At 42.8% G+C, this 19,602-nt stretch overlaps 1 protein-coding gene across 5 annotated transcripts in view; it reads left to right on the top strand.

Moving 5' to 3' along the window:
• The window catches only part of kiaa1328 (KIAA1328 ortholog), a 356,647-nt gene that overhangs the window by 27,709 nt on the left and 309,336 nt on the right, over positions 1 to 19,602 (top strand). For all 5 annotated transcript variants that reach the window (XM_068031587.1, XM_068031551.1, XM_068031569.1 and 2 more), the window contains one exon: positions 17,646 to 17,794. In XM_068031587.1, the coding sequence (XP_067887688.1) occupies positions 17,646 to 17,794 (149 nt within the window). The remainder of the gene's footprint in view (positions 1 to 17,645; positions 17,795 to 19,602) is intronic.

Raw genomic sequence — 19,602 nt, 5'->3', positions numbered from 1 at the left:
CAGTGATGTACCGCAGCGATCGGTGCTGGGATCCTTGCTGTTTCTAGTGCACATTAATGAGTTAGACGTGAATATAGGAGGTATGATCAGTAAGTTCGCAGATGACATGAAAATTGGTGGAGTCGTAAATAGTGAGGAGGAAATCCTTAGATTACAGGACGATATAGATGGGCTGGTAAGATGGGCGGAGCAGTGGCAGATGGAATTTAATCCTGAGAAGTGTGAGATGATGCATTTTGGGAGGACTAACAAGGCAAGGGAATATACAATGGATGGTAGGACCCTAGGAAGTACAGAAGGTCAGAGGGACCTTGGTATACTTGTCCATAGATCAATGAAGGCAGCAGCACAGGTACATAGGGTGGTTAGGAAGGAATATGGGATACTTGCCTTTATTAGCCGAGGCATAGAAATATAAGAGCAGGGAGGTTATGATGGAGCTGTACAAAAAGCTAGTTAGGCCACAGCAGGGGTATTGTGTACAGTTATGGTCCCCGCACTATAGGAAGGATGTGATTGCACTGGAGTGGGTGCAGAGGAGATTCACCAGGACGTTGCCTGGGCTGGAGCATTTCAACTATGAAGAGAGACTGAAAAGGCTGGGTTGTTTTCTTTAGAACAGAGAAGGCTGAGGGGGCCCTGATTGAGGTATACAAAATTATAAGGGGCATAGATAGGAAGAAACTTTTTCCCTTAGCGGAAGGATCAATAACTAGGTTTAAGGTAAGGGGCAGGAGGTTTAGAGGGGATTTGAGGAAATTTTTTTTCACCCAGAGGGTGGTTGGAATCTGGAACACTACCTGAAGGTCCGACAGTCCTGAAAGTCCTGAAGGAGACTACATGGTAGAGGCAGGAACCTTCACAACATTTAAGAAGTATTTAGATGAGCACTTGAAACGCCGTAGCATATAAGGCTACGGGCCAAGTGCTGGAAAATGGGATTAGAATAGATAGGTGCTTGATGGCCGGCACAGACACGATGGGCTGAAGGGCCTGTATAACTCTGTGACTCTATAGCTGCCAAGATTCTCAGAAAATATATGATCTTTCAAATTATTGCTGAATATCCTAAGCTATTTTTGCTGTTTTCACCAGTACTAGATATCTTATAATTGGGCGCCTTTGGAATTTCTTTACCCACTTTTAAGACTAGATGTTTTGTAGCAAGAAAAGAACCTCACTGAAGCCTCTTCTTTCATAGACTTTACCAAACCCAATTCATATTGTGAGGAAAGGTTCTGCAGAGGTAAATAGAGCTAAAAATCGATCACTCTCCATCAGATTTGCAACTTTTTGGGGGGTGTTCCAGATTGCCGTCACCTTCTGTGCAGCGAACTGCTTCCTGATTTCACTCCTGAATTGCTGAGCTCTATTACTTTAAGATTATGCCCCTAATATATGATGTTGCATTACCCCTCAGCCTTCTCGGGTCAAGGGAATACATGCCAAGTTTACACAACTTACTTTCACTTTTTAAGCCCTGGTATCATTCTGGTGAAACTGCATTGTACCCCCCCCACACAACCACCCCGCTGACGTTCCAAAGCCAAGATATTCTTCCTGAGGTTTGGTACCCAAAACTGAATGCAGAACTCTAGATGGGATCTAACTAAGGCTCTACAACTGAAGTGTTACTTTTTCCTTTTATATTCCAGCCTCCTTGTGATGAAGGTCAATGTACCATTAGCCTTTTCGATTACTTTTTGCACCTGAGCACTAGCTTTTAAATAACCTGTTTGTATTTGCATGATACGTCCCTCACTACAATTCCTTTTTGAAAGGAGTCACTCTTTATAACAAAGATCTGTGATTAATCATCCATGTCTGAATTCTTTCTAATGCATTAAAGTTAATTTGAGGATAGGATGCTTAAACTGCACACCATATTTAAAATTTTGGCCATCCAGTATTCCACATAAATGTAGAATAACCTTTTGACTTGAAGTTAAATGCTCTTGAGCTGCATCCCAGTATGAGATTAGCCTCGTTGGTAAAAGCTTTATATTCATAATAGCTGATTTTATACTGCATCTGGTCTTGAGTTAATGAGTTCACAGCTGCTATCCCACATTCAGTTTTGGATAGTGCAGATTGTTACGATCAAGTGAGGAGGGGTTGAAAGGCTCCCCTCTCATCCCTCCTTGTTTGACTGCAACAGGGTTTATTTCTCTTAAGCAGTGGATGTGCTTTCCAATTCAGTGAGTGTTTAATCCTTTACGGGCTATGATCATAAAATAATCAAATTGGACAGGTTTTCTTGAGTTTAAACAAGAAAGAGGTCAGTTTATTGTACTTAAAACCAAAACCTGATCTAAGTAAAATAATAAACTACGCTCCAACTTTCACACGCGCACACACACACACATAAGTAGGTTACAGAGTGAAGAAGGATAGATTGGTTGGATTAGAGTCCAGAACAAATGAAAAGAATATACAGTCTGGAGTCTGGTAATTCAGTTGTCTTCCGGCGAAGTTTTTGGCTGGTAGAGGTGGCCACCTGGTTCAGGGTTTTCTTGGAGACAGTGACATAGATGGTTTCCTCCCCGGGGTCTCTGTCTGCAGCAATGTTAGACTTGGATGTTTTGCAGACCGCAGGCAGGGTTTGAACTTACAGGATTGCCTGGAGAGAGACAGACCCCCACTTGGGCCCTCCACTGATCAAAAACAGGTGCTTGCCTGCTGTAGAGAGAAGAGACTGCAGGTTTTTCCACACAGATGGAGAGACCACACATGATGTCCCAGTGTATTCTCTCTTTTGCATCTTAATTAGTTCAAGTCTAAGAATTCCAATCTCTTTCTGGTCCCATTGTTTCAGTATTTACCCTTTGAGGTTTATGTCCACCAGTATTTATGTTCCAAGATGGCTTTGAATGTCTTGCTAATAGAAGTAAGGCAGGTAGCTCATTCAAAATTTGCAAGCCATTGTTCTGGTGGGAGATGAACAAGACATTTGTCGTCTCCTCAATATCTTGGTATGTGAGGTATTTCGATGCAAATTGCGATGGCCATTTAGCTGCTAGCAGGGATCGTTTTATCATTTTTTGGTCTCCTTTGTTTTTAAAGTTTAATTCAAGTTCTTTGTCTCCTGCTTTCTAATTAATGTTTAATTCAGGTTTCCAACTGATGTATTTAAAGAAACATCATTTGGCATAGCACGTGTTCATGACTAGATAGTCTTCCTATAATTTAAAAAAATGCTCAGCATGTAGGTGATGTTGCATAGGCTGCATTTAGAGTTTCTTCTTAGTAATCTTGAGAATGTGGTGGTGGGGCTTCACCTTGGATCACTGCAATCTTTGTGTTACTGGTGTTGGGTAGGGAATTCCAGGATTTTGACCTGGGAACAATAAAGGAATGTTTCTAAGTTGGAATGTTGAGAAATGGGCAGATTTTGAAGGTGATGGTATTTCCATTATCTTGCTGCTTTTGATTCTCAGTGGTGGAGATGCTGTTGAAGTAATGTTAGTGATTTGCTGCACTGCATTCTGATGATGCATGCTGTAGTTATGTTCTGGTGATGAAGGGTGTGGCCATTGAATTCAGTGCTGGGGTATTGCAAACTGCTCTTTCTTCAATGATGTTGTGCCTCTTGATAGTTATTCCAACTGTTCCCATTTAGGTGAGTGGTGAGTATTCTATCACACTCCTGACTTGAGCCTTGTAGGTGGTGGAGAAGCTTTGAAGGGTCAGGAGATGAGCCACTCATTGCAGAGCATCAAAGTCTCTGTCCTGCACTTGTATCTATGTAGTTGGTAGCCTTGTCCAGTTAAGCTTCTAGTTAATGTTGATTTTGCTCCAATGCAGTGATGGTGAGGGACTTAATAATGGTTAATTGCGATTAGTGGTCAGGCCTTTCCTTGTTTGAGATGGCCATTGCCCGACACTTAGGTAATGCATTGAGAGGAATTATGAAAAACAGAATACTGGTTTCATCAGTGAACAGCTCCACTCCTGGCTTAATGACAAAGGAAAGGTCACTGATGAAGCAGCTGAAGGGAATACAACCATAGTTTGTGTAATTGCTGTTCATAATTTAACCCTTGGAGTGTGGATGGTATTCTGGTAAAACTATACTGCACTCCCTCCAAAGCCAATATTTCCTTTTTGAAGGTATGGTGCCCGAACTGCTTACAGTACTCCAGGTGTGGTCTAATCAGGGCTTTGTATAGCTGAAGCATAACTTCTGCTCCTTGTGTTCGGTCCTCTAGATATAAAGGCCAGAATTCTATTAGCCTTTTTATTATTTTCTGTACCAGTTCATGACATTGTAATGATGAGTACTTTGGACCTCCACTGTTTTCTAGCTATTTACCATTTAGAAAGTACCCAGTTCTATCCTTTTAGGTCCAAAGTGGATGACCTCACATTTGCCTACATTGAAGTCCATTTGCCACAGTGTTGCCCATTCACTTAAAATCACAGATATTGATATTATGCTTCCATTTACAGTGCTTACAATGCCACCTATCTTTGTGTCATAAGCAAATTTGGATATGTGGCTTTCTATTCCATCATCTAAGTTTATAAATACAGTGAATTGTTATGGCCCAATTACAGAGCCTTTTAGTATTTATTTGGTTCTGAGGTTATGCATAGTCAGTATTAGGAAGAAGAACCTCAAAGGTAATAATCTCTGGATTATTACCTGAGCCATGTGCAAATTGCCATAGGGCTAATAAGATTAGAGAAATTAATGCATAGCTCAAAGACTGGTGTGGTGGAAGTGGGTTCCAGTTCGTGGGGCACTGGCACCAGTACTGGGGAAAGTGGTGGCTATACCGTTGGGACGGTCTGCACCTGAACCGTGCTGGGGCTGGTGTTCTCGTGAGCCGCAAACCTATGGAAGTAGAGAGGGTTTTAAACTGAATAGTGGGGGCAAGGGATCAAACTTGGGAAGATATGGTAAATCAACAAGTAGAGACAAGGCAAGGGAGAAAGGTATTAATATGGGAAATGATAAACAGATTGTGACGGGAAGGGACAGAGCATACAAATCTAAGAGTAAATCAACAGATAAGGCTAGAGGTTACAATAATAAAAGAACAAAACTAAAGGCTTTGTATCTGAATACACGTAGCATTCGAAACAAAACAGATGAACTGATAGCGCAAAAAGAAATAAATAAGTATGATCTGATAGCCATTATAGAGACATGGCTGCAGGGTGACATAGATTGGGACCTGAATATTGAAGGGTACATGGCATTTAGGAAGCGAGGAAAAGGTGGAGGTGTAGCTCTATCAATTAATGATAGTATTAGTGCAATAGAGAGGGATGACCTAAGTTCAGGAGACCAGTATGTAGAAGCAGTTTGGGTAGAGATGAGAAATCATAAAGGCAAGAAGTCACTTGTGGGAGTGGTATGCAGGCCACTTAACATTAACCACACTGTAGGGGTATAAAGGAAGAAATAATGGCAGCTTGTCAGAAAGGTACAGCGATAATTATGGGGGATTTTAACCTACATCTAGAGTGGAAAAATCAGATGGGCAGAGGTAGCCTGGATGAGGAGTACATAGAATGTTTTCAGGAAAATTTCTTGGAACAATACGTTCTGGAGCCAACCAGAGAGTTACGAGACAGTATACTGGACCTGGTATTGTGCAACGAGATCGGATTAATTAATGACCTCATAGTGAAGGCGCCCCTAGGTAGCAGTGATCATAATATGATTGAATTTTACATTCAGTTCGAGGGAGAGAAGAGTGGGTCCAAGACAAGTATTTTAAACTTAAATAAGGGCAATTATGAGGGCATGAAAGCAGAGCTAGCTAAAGTAAACTGGCAAATCAGGTTAAGGGATAGGTCAACAGAGATGCAGTGGCAGCCATTTAAGGGGATATTTCAGAATACACAGAATAGATGCATTTCAACGAGAAAGAAAAATTCCAAGGGTGGGATCCACCATCCGTGGTTAACTAAAACAGTTAAAGATGGCGTCAAACTTAAAGAAAAAGCCTGTAGTTGCGGTTTGCAAGTTCTCCCTGTGACCTCGTGGGTTTCCGCCGGGTGCTCCGGTTTCATCCCACAGCCAAAGACTTGCAGGTTGATAGGTAAATTGGCCATTGTAAATTGCCCCTAGTGTAGGGATGTGGTAGGGAATATGGGGTTAACGTAGGATTAGTATAAATGGGTGGTTGTTGGTCGGCACAGACTTGGTGGGCTGAAGGGCCTGTTTCAGTGCTGTATCTCTTTTAAAAAAAATATAAAAAACAGCAAAGAATGACTAAAAGATTGATAAGGAATGTAAAATTAGAGTACGAGAGAAAGCTAGCTAGAAATATAAAGACAGATAGTAAGAGTTTCAATAGATATTTGAAGAGTTAACAAAGTCCTATAGAAAGTGAGTCCGGGGAATTAATAATGGATAATAAGGAGATGGCAGATGAATTGAACAGATATTTTGAATTGGTCTTCACTATTGAGGATAAAAGTAACATAACAGTATTAGCTGCAAGTCAGGAAATGGAAGGGAGGGAGGAACTCAAGAAACTTGCAATCACCCAGGGAAGTGGTACTGAACAAATTGTTGGAGCTGCGGGCTGACAAGTCCCCGGGTCCTGATGGACTTCATCCTAGGATGTTAAAAGAAGTGGGTAGTGAGATACTTGATGTGTTACTTTTAATTTTCCAAAATTTGCTAGATTCAGGGAAGGTTCTGTTAGATTGGAAAATAGCGAATGTAGCTCCTATATTCAAAAAGGGAGGGAGACAGAAAGCAGGAAACTACAGGCCAGTTAGCTTAAAATCTGTCATAGGGAAAATGTTGGAAGCTATTATGAAAGATGTTATAGCAGGGCATTTAGAAAAATTCAAGGTAATCAGACAGACTAAACATGGTTTTGTGAAAGGGAAATCATGTTTAAGCAATTTATTGGAGTTCTTTGAGGGAGTTAAATGTGCTGTGGATAAAGGGGAACAGGTGGATGTATTGTACTTAAATTTCCAGAAGGCATTTGATAAGGTTATACATCAAAGGTTATTGCGGAAATTAAAAGCTCATGGTATAGTGGGTAACATATTGGCATGGATAGAAGATTGGCTAGCTAACAGGAAACAGAGAGCAGGCATAAATGGGTCATTTTCTGGTTGGCAGGATGGTGGTGTGCCACAGGGATCTATGCTGGAGCCTCAACTTTGTACAATTTATATAAATGACTTGGATGAAGGGGCGGAAGGTATGGTTGCTAAATTTGCTGATGACACAAAGGTAGATAGGAAAGTAACTTGTGAAGAGGACATAAGGGGGCTACAAAGGGATATAGATAGATTAAGTGAGTGGGCAAAAACTTGGCAAATGGAGTATAATGTGGGAAAGTGTGAAATTGTCCACTTTGGCAGGAAGATTATAAAAGAAACTTATTATCTAAATGGTGAGAGATTGCAAAGCTCTGAGATGCGGGGGATCTGGGGGTCCTAGTGCATGAATCGCCAAAGGTTAGTATGCAGGTACAGCACGTAATTAGGAAAGCCTGTAGAATGTTATCTTTTATCGTGAGGGGAATTGAATACAAAAGAAAGGAGGTTATGCTTCAGCTATACAGGGCATTGGTGAGACCACATCAGGAGTACTGTGTACAGTACTGGTCTCTTTATTTCAGGAAGGCTGCTATGTCCTGACTGCCCAAGAGAGCATGGGAAAATGGCCCACTGACACGGAACACAAAAGTCCGAGTCTATCAAGCCTGTGTCCTCAGTTCCTTGCTCTACGGCAGCGAGGCCTGGACAACGTATGTTAGCCAAGAGCGACGTCTCAATTCATTCCATCTTTGCTGCCTCGAGAGAATCCTTAGCATCTGGTGGCAGAACCGTATCTCCAAAGCAGAAGTCCTTGAGGCAGCCAGCATCCCCAGCATATACACCCTACTGAGCCAAGGGCGCTTGAGATGGCTTGGCCATGTTCTTTTTTTTTTTTCTTTTGGGCCTCCTTATCTCGAGAGACAATGGATACGCGCCTGGAGGTGGTCAGTGGTTTGTGAAGCAGCGCCTGGAGTGGCTATAAAGGCCAATTCTGGAGTGACAGGCTCTTCCACAGGTGCTGCAGAGAAATTTGTTTGTTGGGGCTGTTGCACAGTTGGCTCTCCCCTTGCGCCTCTGTCTTTTTTCCTGCCAACTACTAAGTCTCTTCGACTCGCCACAATTTAGCCCTGTCTTTATGGCTGCCCGCCAGCTCTGGCGAATGCTGGCAACTGACTCCCACGACTTGTGATCAATGTCACACGATTTCATGTCGCGTTTGCAGACGTCTTTATAACGGAGACATGGACGGCCGGTGGGTCTGATACCAGTGGCGAGCTCGCTGTACAATGTGTCTTTGGGGATCCTGCCATCTTCCATGCGGCTCACATGGCCAAGCCATCTCAAGCGCCGCTGACTCAGTAGTGTGTATAAGCTGGGGATGTTGGCCGCTTCAAGGACTTCTGTGTTGGAGATATAGTCCTGCCACCTGATGCCAAGTATTCTCCGAAGGCAGCGAAGATGGAATGAATTGAGACGTCGCTCTTGGCTGGCATACGTTGTCCAGGCCTCGCTGCCGTAGAGCAAGGTACTGAGGACACAGGCCTGATACACTCGGACTTTTGTGTTCCGTGTCAGTGCGCCATTTTCCCACACTCTCTTGGCCAGTCTGAACATAGCAGTGGAAGCCTTACCCATGCGCTTGTTGATTTCTGCATCTAGAGACAGGTTACTGGTGATAGTTGAGCCTAGGTAGGTGAACTCTTGAACCACTTCCAGAGCGTGGTCGCCAATATTGATGGATGGAGCATTTCTGACATCCTGCCCCATGATGTTCGTTTTCTTGAGGCTGATGGTTAGGCCAAATTCATTGCAGGCAGACGCAAACCTGTCGATGAGACTCTGCAGGCATTCTTCAGTGTGAGATGTTAAAGCAGCATCGTCAGCAAAGAGGAGTTCTCTGATGAGGACTTTCCGTACTTTGGACTTCGCTCTTAGACGGGCAAGGTTGAACAACCTGCCCCCTGATCTTGTGTGGAGGAAAATTCCTTCTTCAGAGGATTTGAACGCATGTGAAAGCAGCAGGGAGAAGAAAATCCCAAAAAGTGTGGGTGCGAGAACACAGCCCTGTTTCACACCACTCAGGATAGGAAAGGGCTCTGATGAGGAGCCACCATGTTGAATTGTGCCTTTCATATTGTCATGGAATGAGGTGATGATACTTAGTAGCTTTGGTGGACATCCGATCTTTTCTAGTAGTCTGAAGAGACCACGTCTGCTGACGAGGTCAAAGGCTTTGGTGAGATCAATGAAAGCAATGTAGAGGGGCATCTGTTGTTCACGGCATTTCTCCTGTATCTGACGAAGGGAGAACAGCATGTCAATAGTCGATCTCTCTGCACGAAAGCCACACTGTGCCTCAGGGTAGACGCGCTCGGCCAGCTTCTGGAGCCTGTTCAGAGCGACTCGAGCAAAGACTTTCCCCACTATGCTGAGCAGGGAGATTCCACGGTAGTTGTTGCAGTCACCGCGGTCACCTTTGTTTTTATAGAGGGTGATGTTGGCATCGCGCATGTCCTGGGGTACTGCTCCCTCGTCCCAGCACAGGCATAGCAGTTCATGTAGTGCTGAGAGTATAGCAGGCTTGGCACTCTTGATTATTTCAGGGGTAATGCTGTCCTTCCCAGGGGCTTTTCCGCTGGCTAGGGAATCAATGGCATCACTGAGTTCCGATTTGGTTGGCTGTATGTCCAGCTCATCCATGACTGGTAGAGGCTGGGCTGCATTGAGGGCAGTCTCAGTGACAGCATTCTCCCTGGAGTACAGTTCAGCCATGTGAGCCACATGGAAGATGGCAGGATCCCCAAGGACGCATTGTACAGTGAGCTCGTCGCTTGTATCTGACCAACCGGCTGTCCATGTCTCCGCAAATGCGACATGAAGTCCTGTGACATTGACCACAAGTTGTGGGAGTCAGTTGCCAGTGATCGCCAGATCACTGGTGGACAGCCATAAAGGCGGGGCTAAAGAGTGGTGCATCAAAGGGACTTAGCAGTTGGCAGGAAAAAAGACAGAAGCGCAAGGAGAGAGCCAACTGTGTAACAGCCCTGAAAACCAATTTTATCTGCAGCGCCAGTGGAAGAGTCTGTCACTCTAGAATTGGCCTTTATTGTCACTCCAGGTGCTGCTCCACAAACCACTGACCACCTCTAGGCGCTTACCCATTGTCTCTCGAGACAAGGAGGCCAAAGAAGAGAAGAAGAAATGCGTTGGAAGCAGTACAGAGAAAGTTTACTGGACTAATACCTGGAATGGGCAGGCTGTCTTACGAGGAAAGATTGGACAGGCTAGGCTTGTATCGGTTGGAATTTAGATGATTAAGAGGTGGGAGAATCTGGAACTAGGGGTTACTGTTTAAAATTAAGGGGTTGCCCATTTAAGACCGAGATGAGGAAAATTTTTTTTCTGAGGGTCGTGAGTCTTTGGAATTCTCTTCCTCAAAATGCAGTTGAGACAGTGTCTTTGAATATTTTTAAGGCAGAGGTTGATGGATTCTTGATGAGAAAGGGGGTGTAAGGTTATCGGGGATAGGTGGAAATGTGGAGTAATCAGTTCAGCCATGAACTTATTGAATGGAGGAGCATGCTCGAGGAGCCGAGTGGCCTACTCCTCCTAATTTATATGTTTATAATAGACTTTTGGGTATCCTTTTATGTTGGCCACTAATGTGTTCTCATGCTCCCTCTTTTCCTGTCTTATTCCCCTTTTTAGATCTCTTCAGTACTTTGTACATTCAACTTGGTTCTCTACTGAGAACAAACCTTTTTCTGTCTCTTTTTAATCGCTATATATTTTGTCATTCAGGGAGTGCTTCCTTTGGAAGCCCTTCCTTTTCCCCCTCAGTTAATGTGCATCTTCTGTATGCGAACTGTCTCCTCTTTGAAGGCCTCTCATTAAATTACTGTTTTGCCTTCCAATTTTTGATTCCAAAACATTTGGGCTAGACCACTTTTCAACTCACTGAAGTTAACCCTCCTCCAGTTACGTGTTTTACTCTTGATAGCTCCTTGTCCTTTTTCTATAACTGTCCTCAATCTGATGGTATTATGATCACTATTCTCTACACACTCCCCCACTGAAACATGCTCCACTGTCCCACTTCATTCCCCATAGCTACATCCAGCACTGCTTCCTGCCTGTTGGGGAGGTAAAGGCACATGTTGGTTTGTAGGGATGAGAGGCCTGGGGTGTGGTCAGTGACTTTGAAGCTGGAAGACTATCTTGTGTAAAAGCCAAAAACATTAAAGGCATTATGGATTGTAATGCACTGGTGTTACGACTAGGTGAGAAAGGTCTAGGGTTCTCTTTCAGTCTTCACCTGGTCTTACTGTAACAGGGTTGAATTTAAAACACTGTTTTTAGCTCCCCCTTGGGGGCTTTCCAATTATAAGGCAAAGAAATCCGCACAAACAGGCTTTCTAAGGTTTAAAGAAGAAAAGTTGAAATTTATTAAACATAAACTCTAATTTGGTTGACACCTACGGATACACAACGTGCCCACACTAGCATGCGTACACGATACACACATGCAGATAGAGACAGAACAGAGCAGAAGAAATAAAGTGGAAAAGTTTGAGGCAATGTCTAAAGAGTTTTTGTTGCGGATCTTCGAGCTTACTGTCGAGTCCTTGATTGTAGGTAGATCTTGCTTTTCGTTGGGGCCCAGTATTTTTAAACCCTGTTCGCTGTAGGAGACTTTTCTCTCTCGAGGTTCATATTTTGTCTTCAGTGGATTCAAAGGCTTGTGAGAAAGAGGTGGGAACAGGCAGACAGGAGGGATCTTCAGTCCAAGAGCATTCTGCTTTGTGCCCAAACTGTTGGTACAAATTCAAAAAACTCAGGTTGCCCAACAGGTTAGTCATGTGACTAGCTGGTTTGACCAGGTCCGTTTGTGTATTCGGCCATCTTAGCAGTCAACCTGGAATGCGAGCTTCCCCACCTTCAACATCTGGTGATCAAAAGTCCATTGTGGGTTGAATGTGTCAGGGAATGGTCTTTTCTCCTTTCCAAGCACTGCATGTTAATATGCAAATGTATTTACAACCAGTGGTCCATTGTGGATTGAATGTGTCTGGCAATGGCTGCTTTGACCTTCCAAACACTGTCTGTTAATATGCAAATATATTTCCAGCCAAGATCTGGCAACGTTTTTTTTTAAAGCAAAGCCTTTTTTCATTCCAATAACAGTTTGAAATCAGTGTTCATGGCAAAATTAATGTGCCTCATTCTTGGCAAGGGGATGCCTAGCATGACAACCAGCATTGAATAATTAGAGTGATATCCTGCAGTTTTCTTCCTTGATTGCTTTCAGGGCTGTGGGGAATTTCTCATGTAAGTGAGTATGATAAAGGGACTTTTAAGCTGACACATATGTAATAATGTCACAAAACAGGGAAACGCTAAAGTTCAAAGTGCATTTAAATGTATGGCAAAGGAGGATGGCTGTTGTTATCAGAGGCCAGTCATCACTGCGGGAGTTTCTCAGAGAAGCACTCTTGGCACAATGACCTCCCTCCATCATAAGGTCAGCAGTGAGGCTGATCGCTGAGGAGTCCACAGTAATGAGCTCTCTTCGTAACTCCTGATAATGAAGCAGTCCATATCAGTCTTTGGCAGATATGTGGTGCAGATGTCATGCGAGCATAGTTATATATGTATTAGGAGCAGGAGTAGGCCACTCAACCCCTCGAGCCTGCTCCGCCATTCAATAAGTTTATGGCTGAACTGATTACTCCACATTTCCACCTACCCCCGATAATCTCTCACCTCCTTGCTTATCAAGAATCTATCTACCTCTGTCTTAAAAATATTCAAAGACTCTGCTTCCACTGCCTTTTGAGGAAGAGAATTCCAAAAACTCACGACCCTCAGAGAAAAAGATTTCTCAGTCTTAATTGGCCGACCCTTTATTTTTAAACAGTGGCTCCTAGTTCTCAATTCTCCCACAAGGGGAAACATCCTTTCCACATCCACCCTGTCAAGACCCCTCAGGACCTTATATGCTTCAATCAAGTCGTCTCTTACTTTTCTAAATTCCAGCGGATACAAGTCGAGCCTGTCCAACGCATTTACATTCTTCCTTAAATAAGGAGACCAGTACTGTACACAGTACTCCAGATATGGTTTCACCAATGCCCTGTATAGCTGAAGCATAATCTCCCTGCCTGTGTATTCAATTCCCCTTGTGATAAACGATAACATTCTATTAGCTTTCCTAATTACATGCTGTACCTGCATATTAACCTTTTGCGATTCATGCACTAGGACACCCAGATCCCTCTGCATCTCCGTGCTTTGCAATCTCTCACCACTTAGATAATATGCTTTTTTATTTTTCCTGTCAAAGTGTCACCTACCACTTAAGTGCCAGGCATTTATACCACATAAGTGCCAGATAATGACTGTTTTCGATAAGAGGAAATTCAACCATCTTCTGTTGACCATCAACACTTAAGTACATAAAATCTATAGGATGCACTGCATCAACTGAGCAAGGTTACTTAAACAGTATTTCCCTTCACTGTTAAACCCCACCACCGGGCAGGAAAAGAGCAGCATTATTGTAGGAACACCATCATCTCCCAGTTGCTGTCCAAGTCTTACACCGTCCCGTGCATATATTCCTTCATTGTTGTTGGGTCAGTATCCTGACCATCAGCACAAGGCATGTTGCTCTCTAACCAGTATCTGAGTACACCTTGTTCTCCAACCAGTATTCAGTTTCTGTTTCCATAGACATGATTCCAGGGTGGAATGTTGTCTCTGTTGCCAGAGTTATGGATGTCACTGAGTGGCTGCAAAGCATTCTAAGGAGCAGGTTAACAGCCAGAGGTGATGGTCCATATTGGTACCAATGCTGTAGGTAAAGAGAACGATGAAGTTCTATAGGCAGATTTTAGGGAGATAGAGAGATAGAATATCATAGAGAGATACAGCACTGAAACAAGCCCTTTGGTCCACCGAGTCTATGCTGACCATCAACCACCCATTTATACTGATCCTACATTAATCCCATATTCCCTACCACATCCCCATCTTCCCTCAATTCTCCTACCACCTACCTACACTCGGGGCAATTTACAATGGCCAATTTACCTATCAACCTGCAAGTCTTTGGCTGTGGGAGGAAACCGAAGCACCCGGCGGAAACCCACGCGGTCACAGGGAGAACTTGCAAACTCTGCACAGGCAGTACCCAGAACCGAACCTGGGTCGCTGGAGCTGTGAGGCTGCGGTGTTAACCACTGTGCCGCCTCGGGAAAGAAATTTTAAGAAGTAGGACCTCAAATGTAGCAATTTCTGGATTGCTCCCGGTGCCATGCACTAGTGAGTAGGGAAATAGGTGGATAATGCAGATGAATGTGTGGCTGAGGTGATGGTGCAGGAAGTCAGGCTTTAGATTCCTGGGCCATTAGGATCTGTTCTAGGCGAGATGGGACCTGTACAAGTCGAATGGGTCAACAGGACCAGGACCGATATTGTGGTATGGAGATTTGCTAGTGCTGCTTGGGAGGGTTTAAGTTATCTTGGTAGGGGGATGGGAACCTGAGCATAGATTCAGAAGTGAGAGAAGCAAGGCAGGAAATTAGTGAGTATGGAAGGCAGAGAAAACAAAGGCTCGAAAATAAACAATAAAGGCTTTCTGTGATTAGTGGTATATACTTCAGTGCAAAGAGTCTAGTGAATAAGGCAGGTGAGCTGAAGGCACAGATAGACACATTAAAGTATGATGATATAGCTATTGCTGAAACATGGCTTAAAAGGCAGGAATGTCAACTCAACATTCCGGGTTACAGGGTTTTCAGAATGGATAGAGGGGGGAATAGAAAAGGAGGGGATATCACAATATTGTTCAAAGAAACAACTGCAGCTGTGAGGAAGGAAGATATGCGAGAAGGCTCATCAAATAAGGCCATATTGGTTGAACTGAGGAACAAGGAAGGGGTAATCGCCCCATATAGTCAGAGGGAGATAGAAGAGAAAATAAGTAGGAAAATTGCTGAGAAATGCAGAAACCAAAGGGCAGTAATAGTAGAGGTTTCAACTACTGGAATAAAATCAGTCTGAAAGGTACAGAGGGCACAGAACTCTTAAAATACGTTTAGGAGAACTTTTTTGCCAGTATGCAGCAAGCCCAACAAGAGAAGGGACAGATCTGGATTTAGTTTTAGGAAATGAAGCTGGGCAGATGGAAGGGATATAAGTGGACGAGCATAATGGTGGTTGTGATCAGAATTCAGTTAGATTTAGCGTAGTCATGGAAAAGGACAAGGATTAGACCAAGAGTAAAAGTTTTAAATTGTGGAAGGGCAAATTTTACTAAGCTGAGATGTGATTTGGTAAAAGTGGCCTAGAAATAGCTACTTGAAGTGTCAGAGCCATTGGAGGAATTCAAGGAGGAAGTAGGGAGAGTTCAGAACAAATATGTTATTAGAAAGAAAAAGGGCATGGGACTCCCAAATTTATCCCTCTGGCCCTGATGTCAAAGAGCATGCAAAATAGGATAAGGCAAACAAGGGAAGGTTCAGTCAGATACTGAGAGTTCAATACTACAGAAAGCCTAGAGGAATATAGAAAGTGCAAGAGTGAAATTTAAAAGGAAATTAGAAAAACAGAGGACAGGAAAAAATATTGGCAAGTAAAATCAAGGAGACCTCAAAGATGATTTACAGTACATAAAGAGCAAGAGGATAACGATGATAGAGTAGGGCCAATTAAAGAGATAAAGGCAACTTGTGTGGGGAGGTGGAAAACGTGGGCGTGGTTCTTGAATACTTTGCGTCTGTCTTCGCAGAAGAGGCGGGTGATGCAGACATTGTGGTTGTTGAGGAGGAGTAGGAGTGTGAAATATTGGATGGGAAAACACAGTACGAGAAGAAATATTATGGGGTTTAGCATCTTTGAAAGTGGATAAGTCACCAGGCCCAGATGAAATGAATCCCAGGCTGCTAAGAGAAGCAAGGGAGGAAATAATGGAGTGTTTGAGCATCATTTTCTCTGGCTACAGATGTGGTGCCGGAGGATTGTTAACCCTGTACCATTGTTTAAAAAGGGGATAGACTAAGTACAGGCCATCCAACCTAACCTTGATGGTGGGCAAATTATTGGAAAAAATTCTGAGGGAGAGTGTAAATCGTCATTTAGAAAGGCATGGATTCATCAAGAACAGTCAGCAGAGATTAAGAGAAGCTTGTGTCTGAGTAACTTGATTGAATTTTTGAGGAGGCAACAAGCAGGCTTGATGAGGGTAGCGTGTTTGATGTAGTCTACAGTATTTTTAGCAAGGCTTTTGACAAGATCCCACATGATGGACTGGTAAGAAAAGTAAGAGCCTGTGGGATCCAAGGGAAAATGGCAAGTTGAATCCAAAATTGGCTCAGTGGCAGGAAACAAAGGGTGGTGGTCAACAGGTATTTTGTGACTGGAAGGCTGTTTCCAGTGGGGTTCCACAGGACTTGGTGCTAGGTGCTTTGCTTTTCATGGTTATATGTCAATAATTTAGACTTAAATATAGGAGACATGATTAAGACGTTTGCAGATGATGCAAAAATTGGTCATGTGGTTGATAATGAGGAAAAAAGCTGTAGACTGATAGAAGATATCAATGTACTGGTCAGGTGGGCAGAAAAGTGGCAAATGGAATTCAATCCAGAGAAGTGTGAGGTAACACATTTGGGGAGGGCAAACAAGGCAAGGATACACACAATAAATGGTTGGATACTGAGAAGTGTAGCGGAACAGAGGGACCTTGGAGTGCCTGTCCACAGATTTCTGAAAGTAACAGAACAGGTAGATAAAGTCAAAGCAAATAAAAGCAAAATACTGCGGATGCTGGAAATCTGAAACAAAAACAAGAAATGCTGGAATCACTCAGCAGGTCTGGCAGCATCTGTGGAAAGAGAAGCAGAGTTAACGTTAACTCTGCTTCTCTTTCCACAGATGCTGCCAGACCTGCTGAGTGATTCCAGCATTTCTTGTTTTTGTTTGAGGTAGATAAAGTCGTTGAGAATGCCTACATGATAATTACCTTTAGCCGAGGCATCTGTGTGGACAGATTATTTGAACTTGCTAGTTTATAGAAAAGGAGGGGTGCACATAAAATAAGTAAGCTTAGAACAAGGTTCGATGGCAGGAGATTTATGCATACAGTTATTGATGATTAGAATAAGGTACTGGCTGTTTGGTGAGTGTGGATTTGCTGCAACACTTAAAAAAGAAGCTGCATGAGTTCCTTCCTGTGGCTAGTATCACTGCATGCAGGAGGTAAGTAGGATGTTGGGTTGGGTATGTGCCACATGGTCATTGTGACCTTAATTTTCTTTGTCTTAGGGGATCAGAGAGGAATTTTGAAGATTTTTTTCCCCCCTGAATTGGTACGTGGGTTTTAAAAAAAATTATTATTGATTCTCCTAGGTGATTACAAGATTGCTGGTGGGGCCCTGGATGCGTTGCAACTGTTTGGGGTGGCTGAGATGGACCAGCTCTTTTTGTGTATTCTTAAATAGAGATGGGCAATAAATGCAGTGTAGCTGGTGTTGCCAAGAAGCCATGAATAATATTTTTTTATAAAATAATGTTTTAATAAATCACTGCTGTTCTGTGCCACATCTTTACAAACTGTTTATTAGGGATGCTGATGGAAGGAAACATCAGACCTGAATCAAAGGTGAAGTGGTGTAAAATTCAAGAAGTTGAAGCGAAGCTGCCAGTCCATTCTGATTCTGTTTTTGTGAATCCCTTTAAGACCAAAGCTGGAAAACCAACCATGCCGAACAAGGTAAAATGATGTAATTTTTATTGCATTTTGTAATCCACTGAAGATTAATGTACATGCTGGCTTTAGAGGGGTGTTTTTGTAAAAAAAAAATAATTCTTGATGTTTTTGGTGAAGTGATGCGCATAATTCTGTTGCAAAGGCTTCTAGTTCAAGTAATCAAATAATGTTATTCAATAAAGTTATTGCATTGAGTGTTTGCAAACAGAAGTGTGAATTTGTTTCCCATAAAGGTTGTACCCATTCAATATTGTGGTGCACCCTGAAGTAGATTACTTTGAAGTTCCTCAGCACTGACATTTAGTGTTTAAACAATTGAAGTTAGGCTCTTCTTTCATTTAAGATTAACTCATAACCCCATCCCCTTTGTTTTGGACCAAAGGCTATCCCTAGAATACATTGCTAGCACCATCTGAATATATATAAATGATTTGGGTATATGGGGCACAATTTCAAAATTTGCAGACACAAAACCAGGCAGTGATGATTGGAGTGATTTAAGGACATAGGTAGTTAGGCGGGGGAAATTGATGCTAGATAAAATGTAATTCAGGGATATATTGGGGTCATATATGTTGAGTGGAAGATAAAATTTCCTATCTCAGTCATTTGAGGAATTTCTGGTGCTGCTCATTAGTCTAATCTTTTCCCTTGAATAGTATAGAAGCATATCACACACTTGAAAAACACCAGCTGCCACACCTGGTAAATTCAGAAGTCTGTACTTCATGTTCATTAAGGCGACTTGGCGAACATGAGTTAATTTAGCTGTGGTTTCTTACACTGTCATTGATATAGATAGGTCCTTCGTTTTACCAAGTTACTAATATTGAAGCAAATTGCCAGTCATCTTTTGTACTTTTTTTTTGAGTGGCATGTTTCACGGTCAAGTTGTTGACTATTTAATGTTTATTTCAACGGTCTTCAGGCAGGCCTTCTAGGACTTATGGTCAGGTTGAGAGAGGATACCAAGTCCCTTCCAAAAGGAAAAATGTTAGTGTCAACTTGGCTCAGTGATACTACTCTCACTTCCGTTTTGACTCATCTGAGGCTTGATATCAGACAGCATAGAATTGGTTGAGGGATCAAAGAAAATGGTGGAGAGATAGAGCTGTGTATCATCTGCACATACCGTGCTGACTGTGTGTCTGCAGATGATGTTACCAAAGGGTGGTACATAGGAAAAGGGACCGAGGATAGATTGCAGCAGAGGGAGAAGTTGAATTGGTTCTGTGGGGCAAATTGACATAGAACTCATAGGTGACAACTCTCTCAAGGACCCTAGTGATGCAAGGGAGATTAAGGTGGGGAGGGGTGAACAATAGCCTTTTGCACAAGTACATAGTATTTACATCACAAAAACAGGCCATTTGTCCATTTCAGGTCTAGTGTTGAGCTTCTTCCCACCTTGCTTCATCTAACTCCATCAACATATCCTTCGGTTCCTTTCTCTAATGTGGTTATCCAGCTTCCCCTTAAATGCATTTATGCTAGCTGTCTCAATTACTTCTTCTGGTAGCGAATTCCACATTCTAACCACTCTCTCCTGAATTCCCTTTTGAATTTATTAGTGACTATCTTATATTTATGGCCTCCCTATAGTTCTGGTCTCCCTTGCAAGTGGAAAAATTTTCCCTTTGTCTAACCTATCAGACCCTTCCATAATCCTAAAGACCTCTATCAGGTAGCTTGTAGCACATACTCCAGATTGTTGTTTCCTACCAACTTTATGCCTGTTTGTTCCACAAAATAGTCTTGAAGGGGGAGAATAGAAGTGCCAAGCAAAGGGAGCTGCTGACAATGTTAGCTAT

Source organism: Heterodontus francisci, chromosome 1, assembly GCF_036365525.1.
Source record: "Heterodontus francisci isolate sHetFra1 chromosome 1, sHetFra1.hap1, whole genome shotgun sequence".
Taxonomy (NCBI): domain Eukaryota; kingdom Metazoa; phylum Chordata; class Chondrichthyes; order Heterodontiformes; family Heterodontidae; genus Heterodontus; species Heterodontus francisci.
Note: the sequence above shows the minus strand (reverse complement) of the source record. Positions and strands in the feature narration are given on the sequence as shown.